The sequence below is a fragment of the Rhipicephalus sanguineus genome, chromosome 10 (genome assembly GCF_013339695.2).
Source record: "Rhipicephalus sanguineus isolate Rsan-2018 chromosome 10, BIME_Rsan_1.4, whole genome shotgun sequence".
Taxonomy (NCBI): Eukaryota; Metazoa; Arthropoda; class Arachnida; order Ixodida; family Ixodidae; genus Rhipicephalus; species Rhipicephalus sanguineus.
In genome coordinates this window covers 40784441-40806756 of record NC_051185.1, presented here as the reverse complement: position 1 = coordinate 40806756, position 22316 = coordinate 40784441, and the positions used below count along the sequence as shown (strand labels likewise).

General features: G+C 43.3%; 2 protein-coding genes across 2 annotated transcripts in view; one reads left to right on the top strand and one right to left on the bottom strand.

Annotated features, from left to right (window-relative positions):
* Nucleotides 1–232: 232 nt before the first annotated feature.
* LOC119371751 (UDP-glucose 4-epimerase) lies at nucleotides 233–9812 on the top strand. The gene is made up of 9 exons (XM_037642213.2): nucleotides 233–332; nucleotides 696–842; nucleotides 1490–1608; nucleotides 2247–2360; nucleotides 3600–3779; nucleotides 4147–4327; nucleotides 5677–5768; nucleotides 6910–7102; nucleotides 8347–9812. The coding sequence occupies exons 2-9, from the start codon at nucleotides 716–718 to the stop codon at nucleotides 8406–8408; spliced, it is 1068 nt and encodes a 355-aa protein (XP_037498141.1). The 5' UTR covers nucleotides 233–332; nucleotides 696–715; the 3' UTR covers nucleotides 8409–9812.
* A 2019-nt stretch (nucleotides 9813–11831) lies between these two features.
* LOC119371749 (trafficking protein particle complex subunit 12) overlaps nucleotides 11832–22316 on the bottom strand; it is a 39228-nt gene continuing 28743 nt past the window's right edge. Inside the window, exons 9-14 of the mRNA XM_037642209.2 lie at nucleotides 20362–20434; nucleotides 19796–19869; nucleotides 18655–18753; nucleotides 16945–17042; nucleotides 16358–16445; nucleotides 11832–13512 (exon numbers count right to left, since the gene is read on the bottom strand). Of these exons, the coding sequence (XP_037498137.1) occupies nucleotides 13258–13512; nucleotides 16358–16445; nucleotides 16945–17042; nucleotides 18655–18753; nucleotides 19796–19869; nucleotides 20362–20434 (687 nt within the window). The 3' untranslated portion in view covers nucleotides 11832–13257. The remainder of the gene's footprint in view (nucleotides 13513–16357; nucleotides 16446–16944; nucleotides 17043–18654; nucleotides 18754–19795; nucleotides 19870–20361; nucleotides 20435–22316) is intronic.

Below are 22316 nucleotides of genomic sequence, written 5' to 3'. Positions count from 1 at the left end.
CTGTTAACACATTTCTCGTTAATAAACTATTTAAATCTTATTCTGCAAACCTGATCAGGCATATTACGAACACTGCAAAGAGAAATGCCTAGCTTTAATAGGTAGTGTACAAACGTATATTCCCTGATTATAGTCGCAAATCTCGAAGGATGTGCTTTAAAAAAGCCATAATTACGTCATAGTCGCCATGTTTACGCAACTACGAAATGATGTGGGGGCGCTACGGTACCCCTTAGAAACCGAAACACAGGTTGAGGAGTAACGTTCGATGTGCCGTTGCCGCTGAGGCAGTCGACGTCCGTATCCCCGGCTGTTCCACGTAGCGCATCGACGTGAGTACTAAATACCGTGCATTCCATTTCTCTCCGTATCTTACGTTTCGAACCTCGTATACTTAACGCCAAGTAGGTTGCGCAATGTTTCCTTAACTCCCATGAATTAGCCGTCGAATGAATGAGAACACGGTGTATGTGTACGGGGGCGTTCTCAAGTTTCGTGGCTGTATGGAGTCGATCAGATTACCGTGCTAGTCTTGCGAGCGCCGATAATTGGCTCCGAGCGGAAGGGGATATTGCCAAATTTTTCTTGAGAGGTGCTCGAACGTGCCAACGCGTTGGAAAGCGCGCGCGCGCCATCTCGCATCACGTACGCTCGTCTGTGGCGAGCCCTCGATCAAAGGTCGTTTCCTTTGATAGGTGACATCGTGCCTGGCGTGATGACCTCCAAGGGCAACATCTTCGTGACTGGAGGTGCCGGATACGTCGGTAGCCACACCGTCCTAGAGTTGCTCAACGCCGGTTACGATGTCGTCGTCATGGACAATTACCACAACGCTCATCCGGGTACGTAGGCATTGCTTCACGCAGTTGCTTTCTCCTTCTTCTTTTCTTTCTTTCTTTTTCTGACACACCCGTAAAGCGTAGCGCAGCAGGAGTAGTCTTTCGCTGCGCTGTCAGGTTAACTCGACTGCAGCTGTCAGCGTGCGGTGCGCACGTCGGCTGATTTTATATGCGCGTCACCGCGCATGCGCTGATGTCTCGAGCAGACGACACGCAAGCTGCTCGGAAGTAGCTTTGCTTCGTTACCGCTAGTTGTACGCACTTTAACGTGATCATGTGACTACTGACAATTTGTGATTGTCACGCATATATGGCAGTCTACACGACAGCAATCAACTAAGTTGTCACCTTCGCTGGCATTACATTGATTAAAAAGTGTGACGAAAATGTGTTAGCTAACACTTTACCCTCTAAGACCTTACTCACACTGCGATACTGAGGCTCCGAATTGAGACATTATTCAATTTGCAAACGCATCATGATGTCTCTGCATCTTGTCGCATGGTTAAGGTCTTAGTCATCACAATAAGGAAAAAAGTGCTTAGCAGCGCTTTTGTCTTGTGAAGAGTGACTTGTAAAGAGGTCATGTTGTCTACACAGAGCTTCTTGCCACTAACAGAGTGATATGCATGGCCTTTTGTCTTTTGCAGATAAGGAAGGTAAAATGCCCGAGAGTTTACGGAGGGTTCAGGAGCTGACCGGAAAGACGGTGACATTCTACAAAGCGGATTTGAAGGACCAGGCTTCCATAGACGACATCTTTAAGAAGGCAAGCGTGCATCGAAGAAAATCATTGAAAGATGCACCGAATAATTGTCTACGTGATGATTGCATAGAAACATCAAACCGTTAATCTAGCATGACAGAAATGGTGAAAAATTCGAGATTTATGCGCCATCAGCTTATGATCTTAAAAGTTCATGCGCCGAAAGCTGTCAAAGGAGTTTTTGGTTAAACTTACACCCTTTCCGAAAGAACAGGAATATCTTGCAGGCCACATACAACAAGAAATAGGGCAAAATAATTCTGGCACACAACATGTGATGAACCAATCAATAAATATCTTTCAAAATTTTAGAAGCATTAGGCTTGCTAACTATCAGCATTACTACCAACAGATACTTGTCCAGTTAATCCTCCCATCGCAGCCAAAGCTAGTTAAATTGATGCTATGGAGGGTTGAATGTGTTGGGGATCCAGATGTAACCACCAAATTTAAGTTCTTTCTCTTTCATTTTCTAAAAGGCTCATGCAAACAAAATTAGTACCTCTCCATTACATAAAATAAAATCCCTAAATGGACAGTTCCGTGCAGGATACATTTTGTGCAATTTGATGACAATCCACTTGACTGTGGTTAGAGTTTCGTTTCTTTTTTCTCTTTTTTTCGCTTCCTTCACCATGCAGCATCACTTCGACTGTGTGATCCACTTTGCGGCGCTCAAGGCTGTTGGCGAGTCGTGGCAGATTCCGCTTGACTACTACCGCACCAACCTAGGCGGAACTGTGAACCTTCTTGACGTGAGTGGCATACATTGTGAATACGTTGCCACCTGCATGGTTCGCACAGTAACGCCTGCCTCCCCTGTGCTTGTGATGTGAACGGAACGCGAGCAGCTGGTTGTAGTCCTTGTGCGTTTGTGCCCTACATGAGCTGTGAGAGTTACGCAGTCTACAGGCTGCCGCTGTAATGGATATGGTGCACTTAAGTCTTTATTTTTTTTAAACCCTGGTATATAAGGCAGGTGGGAAGCACGAGCATGAGAGGGTCAGATGAATGCATTGCCACATCATTGTGTCGCTGTATGGTGCCTACTGCAGTAAAATTTTGTGCTACATAGATGCCCTAGTTTTGGACAGCGTAGACATGAAGTAGCTTTGCATGCAAAAATTGTAATTTTGAGATATGAGTGGATCTACGTTTATGAAATGCCCAGAAAGAAAAAAAGATCCTTTTTTCATTAATGAAACTGAGAAGGCCACCTGGCTACCATGACTGCCTGCCAAAGAATTGAGAAAAAACTGGAAAATTGATAACATAGACAAAGTGCTACATAGCTTCAAATTGGAAGTTTCAGCCTGTAGTTATTCTTGTGACCTGCACGGTGATTTGTTATATTATGATTGCATGGTGATTTGTAAAATTAGTAGTGCCATGCTTTAGCAGAGCAGGAATATTACACTCGCTGTAGAATTCGCCAGTATACTATCTATTGGCAGATGTGTATGCATGCGTTTGAATGTGATTGTGTACATATTGTCCTGTTTGTACCCATGTTCCCCTTATGTTAGTTCTTTTTTGTGTGTGTGTCTCAGTAGTGTGGTGCATTACCTAGCTTTTATTTAGGTACCAAGCAGGAGTACGTAGTGGCCCTCAAAAGAGACAAAGCTGTCTTTATCCTCTTCCCTTTTGTTAATCTTGCCTCCCATTGTCCTTTTCCTTTGGATATTGCTGCTTGCAGTGTTTGGCATTGTGAGAGAAACATACCTGTCACGTTCAGTAAATTATGCTCACAGTCTTCAGAGATCTCGGGCATGCTGTTGCATCTAAAGCAGGCCATCTTCCAAACACATTGAACGAACATTCCCATAAAGCAGTTTGCCGACATAATTGCTGTGGAGCCATTTAACAAAGATGTTCACGTGCAGCTGATGGGTATGTCATGGCAAGCAAAATTTTGACACATCTCGCGTAATGGTATCGCTCGCGGCTTTCGGGAGTTCGGGCTGTCTAGACTGACCCCGTGCTTCGACACGCAGGTGATGAGGAGCCATGGCGTCAAGAAGATCATATTTTCCAGCTCGTGCACGGTGTACGGCGTGCCCAAGTACCTGCCCATCGACGAGAACCACCCGACGGGTCAGTCCTGCACCAACCCTTACGGGCGCACAAAGTACTTCATTGAGGAAATGCTCAAGGATCTCAGTGCCTCCGAGGAGGTGAGTGTCACTGCGTAGATGTGTGAATAGCGTATCTTTCTTGTGTGTGCAGCTTGTGTTGAAGGGACAAGGGTTGCAATGAGGGCTTGTTGGTGAATCGTTTGAACAGCTTTGACGTAGTGCAAAATGACATACGGACACGAGAAGGCACATAAGGTAGGTGATGTAGCACTGTGTGGTGTCCATGTGTTGTTCCGCACTACTTCAAAGCTGTTAAATCGTGTTAAAGGGCCCCTAAATCACCCAGCATATAATTTGGTCTCGGTCGTAGTTCTGTTTTCTCTAAAAATATACAAGTATGACTGTTTCTAAACGAAAGATGCGCAGCTCTTACAAAGACCTGCGTCCGTGTACCTGTCCATCCCAGGGCTGGTCGATAGTGCTGCTCAGGTACTTCAACCCAGTGGGCGCCCACGAGTCTGGCTACATTGGTGAGGACCCCCAGGGCATACCCAACAACCTCATGCCTTACGTGTCACAAGTGGCCATTGGCCGTCGTTCGGAGCTGTCTGTCTTTGGCAACGACTTCAACACACGCGACGGCACAGGTGAGCTTGGTGCAGATAGTTTTCTCATGATGTCGAGGATGCGGCTCCTCATTGTGCTAGTACCCAGGCATGGCTGGAGCACTCAGATATGTATGGTATCTAGACTTGTAGTATCCAGACATGAAGCACCTAGGCATGTATTACTCAGATGTGTAATGCCCAGATATGGCGGCACCGATGACCCCAGTGAACTTTAGTATCAAATGCATTTTGTTTTCCTTTGAGACGGTTACTGTCTTTAGTGGCACGAGCAACGAGTAACGCTCGTTTGTCTTACAAGCACTTCCGGTTTTCCAATATTCAGAAAATGCGTTCTAAAAAATGAAACCGGTACGAAATCGATGGCTCTGGTTCAAGCAAAGAGTTATATTGGATGCATATGATATCGGAGCACAAGTTTACATAAGGGCCAAGTAACTGTTGGGATAATTAGTGAAAATTAATTGAATCAGTTCATTGAAAAAGCCGATGATCTTCTTGTAAGCAACTGGGATCGTCGCGGCACCTGGCAGAGCAGATGTCAAGCACATTTTCTACGTGGCCTCTGAGATCCGCTTCGGCATTGCGCGAAACGCATTGTTAACCCAAGGAGTACACAAGGGCACACAAACGCTAACGTGCGAGTGCGACTACCAGACACCTGAATCAAGGACGCACCTGTCGTGCTGTCAAGCTTGCTTTCTTCCAAGCATGGTGACTGCGATGATGTTAGTGAATACTGTATTTAGTTAATGCGCTGTATCAGCCCAGCTTGCATCAGATGCTTGCATCTGGTAGTGTACTACGTCTTCCTGATATGAAAAGATGAGGATTAGTGGGGGGGATTTTTTTTTGTTGGTTATGCGAGAGCCACCCCTGGCCACAGAGCATAATATGAAATGAAAGGGTGCGCCGTCTTGCTCGGCAACAGATAACCAGGGGGAAGCTATCCTCGTTTAGATTTATTTGCATGAACATGGTGAAATTCGTTTGTATGGTAAAATGCAAGCCGTACAATCGAACCTCGATGCATTTAACAAGAACAGAAAAGTAAATATGAAATTTTTCTCACCGACACCAACAAGCAAGAAATATGTGCCCGCGGTAGATATATTTGCGACGGACACAACGTCATTATAAGGAAGTTAAGCTCTATCATGACTGTGCGTCTATTGCGTACTACAGTCACAGTAACGCTTCCAGCATGATAAGCAGGCCAACTGGCCAGAGCGTTACAAAATGTGCCACCTTTCCTGTAAGTATGAGAGGTCTACGTTGTCAACAAAGCAGCAAATTGTTGTAGGTGGCACGAACATGTAAAACTTGTAAAACGTTTGCGCGGAACTGAAGGGGCTTTTGCTGCAATGCAGGGGTCCGGGACTATGTCCATGTGGTCGACCTTGCGAAAGGTCACGTGGCAACCCTGGACAAGGTTATGGCTGGGAAGATCCAGGGATGCAAGGTTAGTTAATGTGATCTTTTTTTCCTCTAATGAATTGGGCAAGAAATAATGACAAATTAAATGATGCAGATCGAAAGCACTCATCTTTGTACAATTGAACACTAATAAAGCCGCGCTAAATGCAAAATATATCTTAAACATAAAAAATAATGACCATGGATGTGGAATTTAACATCGTTTCTGCACACATTTATTCTGTTTTAACACTTGGCTTGTACAGTATCGTCCATCGTCAAAGTAAACATGCTCTCTTACTTAGTGCCATCATTCAGATATAGGATAAAGGCCTGCAGACAATCTTTTAAGTGAATAAATCTATGTACACCTGCTTAAATCAGCCATTACTTTAAAATAAATGCGAAGAAATTTTTAATTTACAGTAGCTGTATTACAGGCTAAGTTTTCTCTTTAACTGTTGACTGTACTGTACGTGCAGAATGACTTTTTATGAGAGCGTCAGAATACAAGCAGTCCATGTTTCATGGGGACCACAAGCTAAATGTGTTGAACAAGCGCCTACAAGACAGTTCGTTACAAAATCGCAGTTCTGGTGCTAGTGCCTGTGAGGGCTGCAGAGTTACAACTTTCGGCACACTACATACTTTGCTGTGAATACAGCAGTTTGCAATAATTATGCTTGTGTACAGAAACTGGTTGCCTTTTTGAATGAAAAAATTCTGTTACCTTTCAATTTAGAAAGGCAGAGCCCTGGATTTTAATCATACTAACTTTGCTACTGTTGTTGTCAATCAAACATTTATGTCTATAATCAACAGGAGGTCCCAATTCAGTTTACACTACAGGACTTCCTTCTGTATATCCTTATGTTGTACAGTCTATTGTGAAAGAATAAGAAATTGGTTGATTGACAACAACAAATGCCACAGGGATGTCTGAAGTCACAAGTACAAAGTTATGCAAACACACATGTTAGTACTCATAATTCTCACCACAGCTGAACAACCGCAGCCCTAGTAGCAGTTTTAGTAGGAAACACCAGGGAACTCGCTCTTATCAACCACTAACCTTTGTCACTGTCCTTGAGATTCCACAGGATGGAAAATTCTAGAAAGCCGTATCTCTTTGGTTTGTTCAAGTCCTTAACTGTTGTCACGCTCTTTTTCACCTTGTCTGTTTGCAGCCCTTCAACTTGGGCACAGGTCAGGGTTCTTCGGTGCTGGAGGTGATAGCAGCGTTTGAGCAGGCGTCCGGCGTGAAGATTCCATACAAGATAGTCGATCGTAGGCAGGGTGACGTCGACGAGCTGTACGCAATTCCCAACCTGGCCGAGGAGGAGCTCGGCTGGAAAGCAGAGAAGTCTCTCTACGACATGTGTGAGTTGCACTGCTGTCGTCTTGGGATCGTGATCATCTCAAACACTAAAATCGTTATCTTAGACACTAAAAAAAAAAAGGGCAGCTTGCACTAGGGGTGCAAGGCTGGACTAACAGCGGCACTTGTGGCCGACCTTAGCTTCTGTCGGCTTCTACAAGCTTGACTAACACCGGTGTCAAACAGTCACTTGTGATCGCGACCGGGCCTGATCCGGATTGAACTTCTTGACCATGAGTGGCTTCTTTATGCAAGCTTTAGAAGTGAGACAATCAATGTTGAGCAATTTTATCAGGATCGAGCTTAATCGTGATCAGCGGTGCACTGTGCGACACCGGTGCAAGTCGTTGCTAGGTTTGGCTAGGCATTGCAAGGCATGGCTGTGTGAAGTGTAGAACTATACTGCTTGGCGAAGTGTCGTTGTGGCTACGTGAAGTGAATGAATAATTAGCAAGTTCTGAATCACTAAGCTCTTGATTAGCAAGATCTTAATTATCAATGCCTTAACTATGAGTGACTTAATTATCATTGTCTTGATTAACAATTAACCTTAATTATCAGGGTATTAAGAAGAAGACGAAGAGTACGCCGGCCGAGCAACGCGCTGGAAGGTAGAGGCCAATCATGATTATGATAGTTTTTTGTTCACTCTGCACGGCCTAACCTCGAGTTTAAACAGCTCCGCCGTTAGAATGCTATGAATCGATTAAATGTGGTAGCGTTCTTTCCTAAAACTCAATCTGCATTTCCTTGTCATTAAATAGTGTTCATTGTTGTCAGAGATAACTGATATCAGATATATACGAGTTGATGTCGAGCTGGGACTTCACTTGTGAATATTCAACATGACCATAACTTTTCTTCAAATGGGTTTAGAACGTTCATTCTTGCTTTATTGCATACAGTTCCAATTCCAGATTATTTTAATGTGCTGGTTTACTTCGTAACTTTTTCATTTTAGGGAAAATCTTGCTCACAAAAAGGCACATGAAATGTTCGATATTTTCAGAACTACATATTGTGCAAGTAAAATAATTGCATATTTGTATTCAGCGCACAAATATACATAAGCTTGGCAAGTTCCATTAAAATTTATCGAGAAATAAATATGTTTTAAAGCACACCATCCCGCCTTCACTGTTAGGCTACCATGGCAGTCGATTGTCCTGCAGAATTCTTCCAATATTATTGAAATAATGTGAATGAACCATTGTCAAGTTACCAACATGTCGCATTTTCTTTCCAGGCAAGGATATGTGGAACTGGCAAAAGAAGAACCCGAACGGTTTTCTAGAAACGGCAAACTAGCTGGCGGGTGGACGGCATCGTGTGTGCCTTGTACTTTGACCATTTACATTTTTTTGTTGTCCTCTTCTCAGTTTATAACTTTTTTACTAGTTGTTATTCTCAGTTTGGATCTTGAGCATAGAGTCAGGGTTGTGCCGTGACCTTTCGTTGACAGACCTCGAGAAAAGGTCACGAGAGAAAAAAAATTCAACCGAAAGAACACTAGTCGCATCTCAAGAAAAGAGCATTTTTTGCTGGTTGTGTCACTGTCTGCTATGGGTGGACCACGTTGCACGGAACTTTGAGCTTTTCTCCTTTGTTTGTAGTTGTTGCTTTTTGTTCTAAACACTGAGCCCAAATGATTCTCCGGTTTCTTGTACCTAGTCAGAGCGTATCAAGTTGCCCGTCTAGTCTCTTTATTGTGCCAAAGACTACAACGTTGGCGACGCAGCTTGACGTTCACCGTTAGTCATATCAACGTTTAATGATAACTAAAAGAGGACCGCTTCAAAACTATTTTTTAAATATTTTTGTCACCCTGCATGTTAATGGTCGCCATCGATGGTAACTGGAGGATTGTTCAAGAAATTGTTCTTGCCAAATTATTTTCTTATGTTCGAAATCCACATCAGCATTTGATGTCAGTCTTGTTTTTTGTTACCGTTTCTGTTAACTCAAGAAAGCAGGTGTAGTATTTAATTTAATGGTGGCTGTGACAAGAAACAAATAACCGACAGAGGTGTTGTAAAACAAAGCATATTCATGTCCTTTGATAAAAAATTACCATGTTGCAAAGTGATGATGGTGTTTAACGTGAATGATCTCTTGAACAGTCTACTAAAGACGCTGAGCATCACTGTAACACCGCGTTTGCAGTCACCATCGTCTCAATGCATGGCAACGATAACTGCAAAAAAAACCACCGCATCAGAATTTGTCATCTTTGCTTTCCTGAAAAATGTTCTGGTTCACTGTTAATAGTCATATGGGAGAATTTCCGAAGAAATCATTCTTGTTATGGGCGGATATTATGCTAAACAGTGTCTGTGTTCTACGACAGCTGTTTACAAAAGTGGCATTATTGTGCTTTGTCGTTTGAACGCATGAACGTAAAGCTTTTCTCAGTTGTCATCCTCGCAATTTTGTAGCAAACCCCCCTCCCCGTTACCTTCCTGCATGTACGACATGTATACAAAGGCAAAAAGTACTATTTTACGCACTGTTATGTTTTACATATTTCTCGTGCCTCTTTATACATAGCCTGGAACAGTTCCTTTCTTTTGTGTCAAACCATTTCCTCTGGAGCGAGCCTTAATGATTTTCAAAGTCTCTTTTTGTCTACAGAGTATTTTATAGATCACTTCAGAGAAATTTCCTATAAATTTTTTCTCTTTTGTAATAAAATATTTTTTTACTTGTGAAACAGACATTTGTGAAGTGACTTTTTGACAACTGCAAGCACTCATTCGCATATTTTCACACAACAATTATCAGCTAAGAAATAAAACCTTGGAGAGCAATGTGAACATTTAACATAAATATTTGTGTTCCAGCTCATACAGGAAACTAAATGTGGCCTGCACTGAAGTATAAGGGAAGTAATCTACGACAGTTGGTGATCTAGTACAGCTCAAATTATCTTAGTTCCAAGAGTAAATAAAGTTGTGGTAAGTAAAGCCTGTAGAGAAGTCCCAAGCATCAAAAGCAGTAGCTGGTTGAACGGTTGCTTTAAGACTTCACTGATACTCACAATTATGTTAAAGGGACACTAAAGGCAAATAATTTGTCAGAGTGAAAGCTCAATGCATGACAACGTCTAAAACGGCAATATTATCAACAGCAGTGCCCTACTTACAGAGACATTAAGCTAAATGTATCCCACGATGAGCGCCACGAGCGGGACATTTTGGAAATGATCCCGATGACGTGATAGTCCGACTACAATTAATCACTCGTAATCAAACTAGCTGCAATAAAAGAAGAACCTTCCGTGCATCAAGAGACGTAGTAAAATGCTGCTTGTTCGTTTCTGTTTGATTCACGGAAAAAAAGAAACTCTTTGGTGTTGCCATGAGAAATGGTGCGCGTGGTTCAAAGGTTCCGTTTTCGCCGTACTGCCCGGTGCCCTACCTCGCTCACGCGGTTCCGTCTCAGTGGTAGTTTCGGTATCGCGTACTGCTGCGTGTGTTTTGTGCGCTCGTGAAAGTCGCTCCGACAGAAAGTTCGACAAAGTGCCGCATGCATGGGATGTTGCCGGATGCCCGAATGGTGCACGCCGCCAGTGCACACCACCGCGCAGTAAAGGCGGGCAACGTTGGGCACGGCAACAGTGACGTCAGAAAGACCGCTTTCAGACAGGTGATTTGAAGTGTGCTAACGCGATGCGGACCACTAAAACGTGATTTTATTTCAAAATAAGCACTTCCTTGGCACAAAAGTAGCACTACGAGGTTTCTGGACCGCTATTTCAACAATCAACGTCGACTTAATATTTGCCTTTAGTGTCCCTTTAACGATGGATTGTAAATGGCCAAGAGTAAATCTGATCTTGGCTGGACTCTCATGTAGTGCTAATGCCGACTTCAATAATGGCGGCATGACAATGAGAACGGAAACACTACCAAGATGTCATGGATACCTCTAGGTACCCACGACATCTTGGTATTCCATCACCATCACCATTCCATCACCTCTAGGTTATGCAAGAACAAACACAGCCTTATGTGAAAGAAACATGATAAAGGTATAGAGGTGATACTTTAGATAGATAGATGCTTGGATAGTTAGCTATTAGACGTTTTAACGAGGTAGTTGATAGCTGTAACATTAATTACTGTAAAGGTGCAGTGAAAACATTCTCACAGCCATTACGACTCTGTCAAGCTGCTTGTTCTCCTCAAAATGCGCATTGCCATCAGAGGCAAGCTGCACAGGCAGAAAGCATGCAACGAAACGTTACGTCGCACACTTAAGTTTGTACAAAATAGTAAAAGCATAACAGTATTTCGACATGTGGAAATGACCTGAACTCGCATGAACTCTCGGTCAAATCTCGGGCATTCCATGGTTAAGAAAGGGTGCAATATAATGGAAAGGCGGACAGTTGGTTTGAACTCATGGTGAAAATAATGCACACAATTTATCAGTGTGCGCTAGTCTACGTGCTGTCCCTCTTTATTGTGTGCAAAATTTTCACCATGTAAGCAAGAGTGGGCACACACGAAAGAAACACAATACAACTAATATCCATGACGACCTGATGCTATCACCGAAGAGGTGCAATTGTGATAGAAGTTGTGAAATTTCATCAATCTATGATCTCCTGCGAGAAATTCCCGTTCAAAGAAACGTAAAATTTTTCCCGGAGCGCCTTGTGAGTCGTACAACAGAAACCACTTTTGTTTCACTTTGTTAGCATAATAGCAAAACTTAATGCAAGAGCAGTTTCGAACAAAACTTCACATTTAATTCCATTCCAGCAACAACATTTTGCCACCCGTACTCTGTGAACATGTACCCATTTCCCACACTTCCTATTTACACATATATGTACTTTGCCACGTTGCCAAAGCAATGCAATGACCGCAGTGGTTTGTGATGTTTCGTTACCACAAAGTTTAAAGCAGCCATTGTACACAGATACCTCAGTTTTTAAAAATACTTCCCTGTGCAAACAAGTTTATAAACAATTCGTTAACCTATCCCGAGTCAAACACTTCCAACGAATGCATTCTTTATATAAGACAGAGAGAGATGTTCAAGATAAGTGTTCTATGCTAGAAACCTATGCAGGCAAATTGTGCTCATGTAATGAAAGCATGGTATAAATGCTGCTAGTATTGCTGACATTGCTAGTTTGAGTGACAATATGCTCTTTCAAAGCAGGGAGATAATAATGCTCTACAGCTCTAGGTGGATTATGAAAAAAATTTACATGACAGCTCAAGCAGCACTACTAGTACTATAGTATTATGTTATCTATATGTTGAAGTTGAAGTTTATTGAATAAACTTCAACTTCAACTTCTTAGTGATCCAAAACACAATACCTTTCTACAGATTCTGTTGGATTTTATGGCGCATACTCGTATGCTTCTGCAGTACCTGTGAAATGTGACGATGAGTCTGCACCAGATCTGAGCACAACTTGCGGTTTCACGTCGATTCCTTAATGTAGGCAATTGCTCTAAACAAAGCTATGTGCCCGCATTGGACTGACAGGCAATATTTTCCAGCATCAGTTTGCAATATGATCACCACAGACAACGGAACACAGCTGCTTATTCACAGCGCAAGTTTGCAGGATACCAATATGCCAGCTGATTTTGGCTCATTCACAAAGCTGAACGTCCGGTAACAAGATTCACATTCAAAGATTGTTGTGACAAGAATTTAAAGAAAAGTTTAAAGACAGTATGCAGTCTTAATGCAGGTAAAAGAACATAAAAATTTGGCCTTCAGGGCAAGACACAAAGAATGTTCAAGTGCAATAGACAATATGAACATTGTGTTGCTACATTCTTGACTCCAACTGAACTTTCTTTGATATCGTTGTGCTTTTTACTTTCGGTTCCTAGGTTGTCAGTAACCCTAATTCTTTGACATGTATCACAACGCTTCAATTAGTATAACCATTTGAACATGGCTGATACCTTGCATCCGCCAGAGAAGCAATGCTATCACTCATTAGAATGCACACCATTAACCACACTTATCGAGGGGACGTAGCACTTAACGAAAGTATGCGGGAGTCTCGGAAAGTCCATTGACGTCGACGCTTAGAATGACAACCCCACTTACAGTAGAGCGTTGTCGTTTTCGTGGCCGTTGTGCAGCGTGATTCTCTACAACAGCGTGCTGCCCAGTCAGCGTCACGTCTTGGCCGGCTGAAGCTTGAGTGAAGCCACGTTGAAGCTGTCGCCCGCGTGCTTGGCAACGAGTCTCAACATGCTGCGCTTCTTCGTGACCGCCTCGGAGGACTGCAGCTCGTAGAGGGTGCAGACGTTGAAGAGGTAGCCCTCGTGCAAGCAGAGCGCGGGGTCACCCTGCATGGTCGACTCGAGCAGCTGGACGGACTCGCTCAGTCGGCCCAGGTAGAGGAGGCAGACCGCCATGTTGTTGATGAACTGCACATCGATTTGGGGTAGGGAAGTAACATGTCGAACACTGCTCACGAATTGCCTGGTGCTGTTATTAAATTAAGTTTATGAATTTCAAGTTTTCACACTTCCCGTTTTCGACACACATTTCATTTCTGGTGGCGCATTTCTGGTGTCTATGGCGCACACTCAAAACGGAAGCAAAGGCGCTAGTGTTCTAATGCTGGCACTAGAGTTGGCGATCCTTGAAACCGCAAGGCCGCCTGCTCAGACCCTTCTAACAGTGTAGCTGTTTAACCTGCTGTTCCTATGCAAATTGTGCGCAGAACCTATCAAAATCAAAAACGGGCTTGTGCCACAGGAATTGGGCAAGCCCCACTACCGAGTACAGCAGGTGCTGAGGCAAGGAGCCGGGAAGGAGGAGGGAGGTGAGCGTTAAGCTAAAGTTCTGCTCGGTGAAGTGGAGAGGAGGAAGGAAATGAGGAGATACATGGAAAGGAGAAGAAATAAATAAAAAACGATATAAAATTTATTGCAGAGGCAGGATTCGAACCCGGGTACCCATGGTCCAAAGGCGAGCATTGTAACCACTCAGCTATCCAGGCACGGTAGCAGAAAAATCACTTATGGGAACCATATGATTGCGTTGCTATGGGTGAGAGAAAGAGGGACAGGTAGAGAGACAGAGAAAGAAAGAATGAAAGAGAGAAAGAAAGAAAGACCAAGAGAGAAATAACGAGAGAGAGAAAGAAGGCCATGATTAGTATAGTACTATAACAAGGGGGTGGGAAAGGGATGCGACGGTGAGGAGGAGGGGAGAGGGTAAAGCATAGTATAGCCATGTACACTACAGCATAGGAAAGGGATGGGAAAGGGAAGTGAGGATGAGGGTAAAGAGGAGGACAAGGCCACCAGCTCTGCTGTTTCCACAGCCTTTGCACCACTAGTGCCCCATAGCTGCCCCAATTTTTTACATAACCAGGTGGCGGGAAGCATGGCTCACTGGTGCTGTAAGCGCACAATTGCCCTTATTGGTCCCCGTCAGGTCCCATGTTGGGCAGCATTTCCACCACCGCCCGCCATGGGGAGGACCCTGCCTGTCATGCTATGTCGTGCAGTGAAGTTAAATTTGAGGAGGTGCACAAGCTGTGCGGGAAAGACGAACATCAGCATGTGCGAGAGTCTGATAATTCCCTCAATACATACTTATATAGGTGCCTTTGTACTGAAGTTAACCGGTTGCGCATGCGGCATTTTCTTTGACACCCTCCTTGTTTCCTCTATGTTAACACTACAGTTACTGCTTTATGAGTCTCCATTGTATCCCTTTGATGGCTCCCTCAGAGTAAGGGGAACTAATCTCAAAGGCCATTCTTTCACAGCGAAGCTGTATACCTCTTGTTGGTCGGAAAATTTTGTGGCGTAAACACAAAGCACGAGGCCTCTAAACCACCAACAGACGCTCGCATGTTCCTCTGCTAGCAGATGCACGTGCTCCTTATGTTTTTATCTCAGACGCCGAGGAAGGGCATTCAGGGAGGTGGACAGACGAGCCGACGAACGCGTTCGCTGCAGACTCGTGCACTACTGCAACGCCACAACTAAATTTTGAACTCTGGGTGGTTTAGGGGCCCTTTAACAATTGAAGGCAAACAGCATATCTTCTTTTTGCAATAGGCACACAGCATAGAGCTCGGTATTCGTTTCAACACAGAAAACCACAAAACAAGCATCAAAACCGCATGATGGATGATAAGGTGCCTGTGAACAATGGGAACACCCTCCCACGCATTCCCAATAAAGATTAGGTGGCAGCTGCTTTGCACTTCACACGAGGGCTTCGAATCACGTCAAATGGCCCTTTCCACTCTCTGCGTGTGTTTCCTGCTTTCATATATAAAAGGGAGACCCATCTAGCAACTCATTCAGTTCATTCTAAGACTGCCATGGGTAGACCACAGAAATTAAAGACACCAGAGGAACAGCGTATTAGAATACAATGCTCGTTGAAAGGAACAAATTCGTCTTGCTGAAAATGGTCCTGGAACCAATCACGGTCTACCACAGCGACCACAAAGCGATTATCACTACAATTACTCTAAAGTAATAATAAAACATTCCCCCTCCCCCCAACAGCATGTGTAGTGTTTGATACAGCTTCGCTGGACAGTCACGTTCATAGGGCGGGATGGCGTTGCATATTTTTTTTTTATACTGCAGGCGCAAGAGATATGTTAGGTAAACTATGCTTTGAAATCATCTAATATGGCATACACTCAAACTTCATTACAATGAAGTTACATATTACATGAAAATAATTTTGTTATATCCAAAAATTCGTTATAAAAGTGTATTCCTAACGCTATGTATTGCAAGGCTACTCATCATTTACTTCGTTATAACCAATATTTCGTTATATCCGTATTCATTATATCGAGGTTTCAGTGTAACACTGAGAAAAGCTGACCATTCAAATGCAGGCACAGTAACAGCAGTTGAGACAGCTTCCGTGCAGTGTGACACAGAAAGCCCATAGCATGTGTAAGATGATACTTGGAAAATGTTTTACGATTGCTGTGTTTTGTAGCGCAGCATCGTGTTCAGTCACTAGAGTTTTAGTGAAAGTGGTTCTGCACTGAAATTCATTAATTCACTGAACAACACTTAGAAGAGGTCACTGTGCCATTAGCCAAGTCGAAATGGAAGACGTAGCAAAATACACTCAATGAACAGTGATTCGTACTCCGCTAATGCAAAATTCTGGCTAATAACAAAGAAAGAGTTCCACAGTCTTGATGAACAGATGGCATTCCATAAGTGATGGTGACATATTCATACGCAAGTTAAAACCTGCAAAGCTGTAAAAACTCACCAACGGATTTTTTGGCTGCAGCTTGCTGGCCTCCTCATAGAAGCGATAAGCCTCTGCATAGCTGTTCAGAGCCAAGGCCATTGTCCCTCTGCACAAAAACAAATGAAAACAGAATGAGCTATGTACACGCTGCCCCGCCCCCATCCTCCCTCATTTTTTATATATACAGCTATTTATTTGCTGCATTGCATTGATTGACATGCATAGAAATCTCCTCAAAAGTTGCTTGCAAGTACTAATCTCAAGTTTTTGAGAAAAATTGTGAGTAAAATGTATCAGGATGATGCCAACTGAGCTTATGGGCTCATTCTCTTTTTGCTTAAACCAACACCAGTGAATGCGACTGCAATATCATGCTGCGTTTTGCAGTTTGTCTATGAAACCTGTCAGAAAAACCCAGAAAAGCAGCAGGTTTTTATGTGGCTACTCAGTGGTCATAGTCACTAGCACACACAGCGACCTGCTGATGAGATGGCATGGATGGCAAGCGACCAATTGCCCGCCTTTGCTGAACCAGCCAATCAGCACGTGTTAACAGTGATATCTGCGAAAGAAGGCATCTTAGAATAAGGACCCTGAATACTCACTTGTTGATAAGGATTTCGAGCCTTCCCTCTAGTGCCATGCCGTGGTACAGGGCCTCGGCTTTATGAAAGTGGCTTTGCGCGGTTTCCACATCTCCAAGCTGTCAACAAGAGAGTAATAACAAGGGGAGGGGAGGGGGACAGAAGGGTCAATGGCAACTTTTGTCTCAAGAACATCAATTTTTTTTTTCCGTGATTCACTTGATGTGCTGCACCACCCTTTTGGAAGTTTTTGGCACCTGTAATTTCTCACTTTGCTTCCACTCACACGCCCTGGTATCTTTGACTTCTTCAGACTTGCCAGTGTGCATACACTCAAACCTCGTTATAACGAACACGGATATAACGAATTATCGGTTATAACGAAGTAAATGAAGAACAGTCTTGTGCTACAGTGTTACAAATAAACGTTTATAACGAATTTTCGGATATAACGAAGTTATTTTCGTGGCAGATGCGACTTTGTTATAATGAGGTTTGAGTGTAGTTCAATACTGTCAAATCGTTTCTCTGAAATTTGCCAGTCATCATGGTCATTGCCATATATACCTCATTAAGTCTGCTGCAGTACTGAGGCCTCTTCTCTGCAATCTACAATCACCTCTGTTTTGTGTCAGCCAACTTCATACAAAGCCTGCAAAATTCCTTTATCGCATCACACATCTACTCATCTGCTGCCTTTTACTGCATTTACGATCCCATGACACCCATTATTCTACTCAAGTAGTCCACTTATCTGTTATGCACATTACATAACCCGGCCAATGCCATTATGCTCCTTAATCTTTTTAAAATATAATCTCATTTACCTGTGTTCGATTCCTATCCATGCTTCTCTCTTTTTATCCCTTAGTGATGTTTCTATCATTCTCCCTCAACCAATCATGCCACTTCTTTAAGTTCCCTCAATTTTATATGAACACTTGAAGTGCATTCATGCCACCTCTACACCCATCGCAACGCTACTACGATGTCAACAGTGTATGCACGACCATTTATGAAGAGAATCAGAATACGCCCAGCAACACAGTGGATGTGGATGCAATGCATTTGGTGGCAACAATGACAAAGCCAAACGGACACCCTGCCATGACCCACACAACTGGATTGGCTGCAATGCCAGGGCAACATTCTGACCAATGCTGCTGTGCACACAAACGCAAGTGTTCTTGCAAAGAAGTGCCACTGGCAGAGTAGTGACACTGGCAAAGTAGTGACACTGGCAAAGTAGTGACACTGGCAAGAGTGTGACACTGGCAAGACAGCTACACTGGCATAGTAGTGATACTGGCATAGTAGTGATACTGGCAAAATGGTGACACAGGCAAAGTAGTGATAGCGCTGAAGGCACACTTCGAAGCAGTGAACCTATGTTACTCCAGTGACATGGACAGCCACTGACAGCCAAGGCGCCGATTAGTATATTTATATAAGACCGAGATGGTGGCCAGAAGTTCTACTGTGCCATTTATTCAGGATATGGAAACACGCATGCACCAACTCACAGCCACTGCTTCTGCTGCTCGAGGGCACTCGCCTGCTTGCTGCACCGAGCCAATGAGCTGGCTTTGTGTATCGTTAGAACACTGTCTGAGCACTTAGAGTGCTATCGGAAACCTTACTGTTACTGTCAGTGCTTGACCTTACGGACAAAACTGCCAATTCTTTTGGCTATGTTAATTAAACTAACAGCCCAGTACTTCATCGTCTTACCTGGAGGTATATCCTTCCCATGGCCGAATGCAGCTGTGCTTTACGTCCGCTGTTCTTTTCAAGCAAGATCCTTGCCACTTTGATGGCTACTACATAATCCTGCATCATAACCAAATTTTTCATACGATAAGCAAAACTTGATTTAATTAATATGGATGTAGTTAATTATTGGATATAACAAACAAAACAAATGATAAATTCTCATATTGCTATTACGTACAATGACACATACATATATTTATTAAAAAAATGATATATAAAATAACAAAGCTATTTTTGTGTCGACTTCGTAATAACAATGTACAGGTTATGTGCAGAAAGATGCGTAGAATGCTGGTCTTTTTGGCAATACAACTGATTATGTGAATTTCTGGAAATGTTATTGGAAATGGCCCACTTTAGATTTAGAATTAGTATTTTTGTAGATAATGAAACTAGAGAAATTAAATTTCTTAGCTTCTTTGCAATCTGTGCTTTTCGTGGAACAACGTAAGCCATCTTGAAAGACTCACCTTAACACGATACAAAGCTGAGACCATAATTTGCACACTTTCAGGGGTTTCGGGACGCACAGAAAGACAAGTCTAAGATTTTGATAAACTAAGAACATACTCGAAAATGGGAGGATAAACTCTGTACAATACTATATATAAATACAAGTTTTATCCAGTAAGCTTTATTACTGGTACTGAAAGTAGATTTCTATGATTGCTTTCTTAACACTTGGGGTTTTAGCCAAGAATTTCACCCACGAAATAGTTATAATAGACAATTTAGCAGTATTTTGAGGTGGTTTTATCAAAACAAATTCTACGCGCCCATTACAGCATTGGGCTTTAGGCTATGAGCTAGTGTATGTACCTCTCATGAATAATATCACAGTGGAAGTGCTGCTGTGCACTTCAGCAAAAGTAATACGCAGCCCTACAACCTGGAGTGAGAGCATCAAAGAGACACTGGTATCACATAAGTGTTAAGTGATTTAATATTAACGCGAGTACACAGCATTGGGGAAATTCAGTCAAAGGCCTACAGTGCGAGGAGAGCTATGCTTTCTTAGTGGCCCGAGTTATTGGCCTATAAACTTGGTCGAATGGCAAGTGAAAAAAATAATAATAGGCTGAGCGCACGTGAAACTGACCTTCTGGTTGAGAACGCAGTTGAGGATGGCAAAGTAGACTCGGCATTCGCGGTCTTCCCACAGTTTCATGGAGGCTGCGTGTGAACATGCGTGTACCTCTGTCGTGAATCACTTTAATCTACGGTGCCGAATTTTGCGACGGTAAGCACGGGAATGCATGCAGTCTGGCACGAGCAGAGCACTCTGGTGAGTGGCTGTTGCACAACTGCAGGTTGTGCGTTTGGCAGACACAACCCCTGACAGCACTCGATCGCGTGTCATCTGCCACAGTAAATGTGCCACAGCGTATAGAATAACAGAAGTGCAGATACAGCAAGTTCAAGCATGCAGCCAAGCTGTGATACACTCAAACCTCATTACATAAACAAAGTCACATCTGCCATGAAAATAACTTCCTTATATCCGAAAATTCGTTATAAACGATTATTCGTAACTCTGTGTTTATAACAGTATTCTTCATTTACTTCGTTATAACCGATAATTCGTTATATCCGTGTTCGTTATATCGAGGTTTGAGTTAGATACTAAATGATGACATGGTAGTAATCAAACCTCTGTGCCCTCACCTTGTCTCAACTGTTCGCTCATATCCAGCAGGCTGCCGTCCTCAGATATGCCGTTCGTCAAGTTTCCAAGAATCTGTAAGGACAAGAAAGGAAGAGCCACATGAGAATAGTTGTACAAAAGCTCAGATAAGCAGCTTGCCAATTCTGCCAATGAACTTGCTTTGAGCTCTGTCCCATCTTCTCAGCAATTTTCCTGACTGAACCTCAACTTCAAGGAAAAGCACATAATTTTATGACATAGTCACGAGCCGTCTCATAAAACATAATTCTCAACAGCATTAGGTGCCCTAACAGAATGCTTTGCTGGGCGAGTCGATTCACGGCCTTAAAAGAAGAGCACAAAAAACACACGACCAGAGAGACTAGAGGATGGGACGAGTGCTCACTGCCAACTGGTTTATGACAAAAAAATTGAAGTTATACACTCAGTACGTTACATGCGCATCTGCGCACACATCACAGGGCGAATCCAATCAAATGATCTGCTACATATTACGGTAAAGCAGCTCAAACTGTATTCCTCAATATTTCGTAATAAACCAGTTGGTAGTGAGCGCTCGTCCCGTCGTCTTGTCTCTTGCCCTGTCTTTTAGACGCGCTCGGGCTGTCGGCGTCTCCTGTTGTTGTAGCCCGTCACGGTAAAGCAAGTGGCAAATAAGACGGCAGGTTCGCTCAGGAAAAGCTCGCGCGAATGTGCGCACGTCCGCGAGAGACAATGCCACGTGCGCTTCTCCGAGTGGCAAATAAAACGGCGCGTTGGCTCAGGAAACGCTCCGTTTCTGTGATGGAAGCTGTCTGCGATGGGGGCTGGACGCTATCTGCAGCAATGAGAGGACACTATCCTCTCACTGCTATTGACATGACCGTATGGGAAACACTGGTGCTTCGCGCCTTCCGAGGTTTCACATTAGCGGAGCTGTCTTGTATAGCATAGTATAGTATATAGTATAGCAAGGGGTGGGAAAGGGGAATGTGGGTGAGGAGGAGGGAAAAGAGGAAGGGATGCCACCAGCTCCACCGGTTTTTTGCACCCTGCTTTTACTCTAAGTGTGTTAGGTGACCGGCAGCAGATAAATAGCGCTTCACTAATCATTTCAATCAGGATGGATTCGGGATGCGTGACTTCCATGCACCGTGTGCACGGTCACTAAGGGTGTGCAATCATTATAAAATTTACGATAAGGAACCAAATATTTCTCCACTTGACTCAGCCCTCACGCTAACAGGTACGTATTTGTAAACATTTTCCCAAGAATTTCAAACAGTTCTTAAAAAGTGTGCCCTCCCAAACAAGAAATTGGAGCAAAAGTACGCTGGCCATAGCGGTCAAAATCCGCGATGCGACAGTGGAGTGCGCCGTGCACAACTCGGGGAGGCGGAGATACTTATAAACCACAATTACATGCACTCCTAAAAAAAAAAGCAATATTCAAAACGTACAACTCGCTTATTTGCTCTGAATCCTCCGTTTTAAAGAATTCTTCCCAATGCACAACATTACGACAGAAACCTGCTAACACCACGAGCACAAGGGCATGAGCACTGCTTTATATTCAAAGTGAAAGCAGCTGTTCTTGAACTTTGAAGAACTGCTGGAAAAATATTGAACATTCAATTCAATTCGCTTAGCGCATTATCCTATTGTCATTCGATACGGTCTCAATAACTACATTTCCCGTTGCCCTAATGGTCACTCATACTGAAGACGTCTTCCGGGCACCCTCTACACACTTTCTGTAACAGGGTACAATGCCCAGTAATAATTAATAATTTTTGATCGAATTTAAGTACCATATTTACCTATGTAGTACTACCACTGCCCAGTGTGGGCCAATTGTTCGCTATCCACTGTTAAAACAGCAATGTTACCTTTATTCAACCTCTATCCAATGATTGAGAAGTCTAATTTTTATACACTGTCACACAAGCTAGCGCTGACTTAAACAACAATCTCG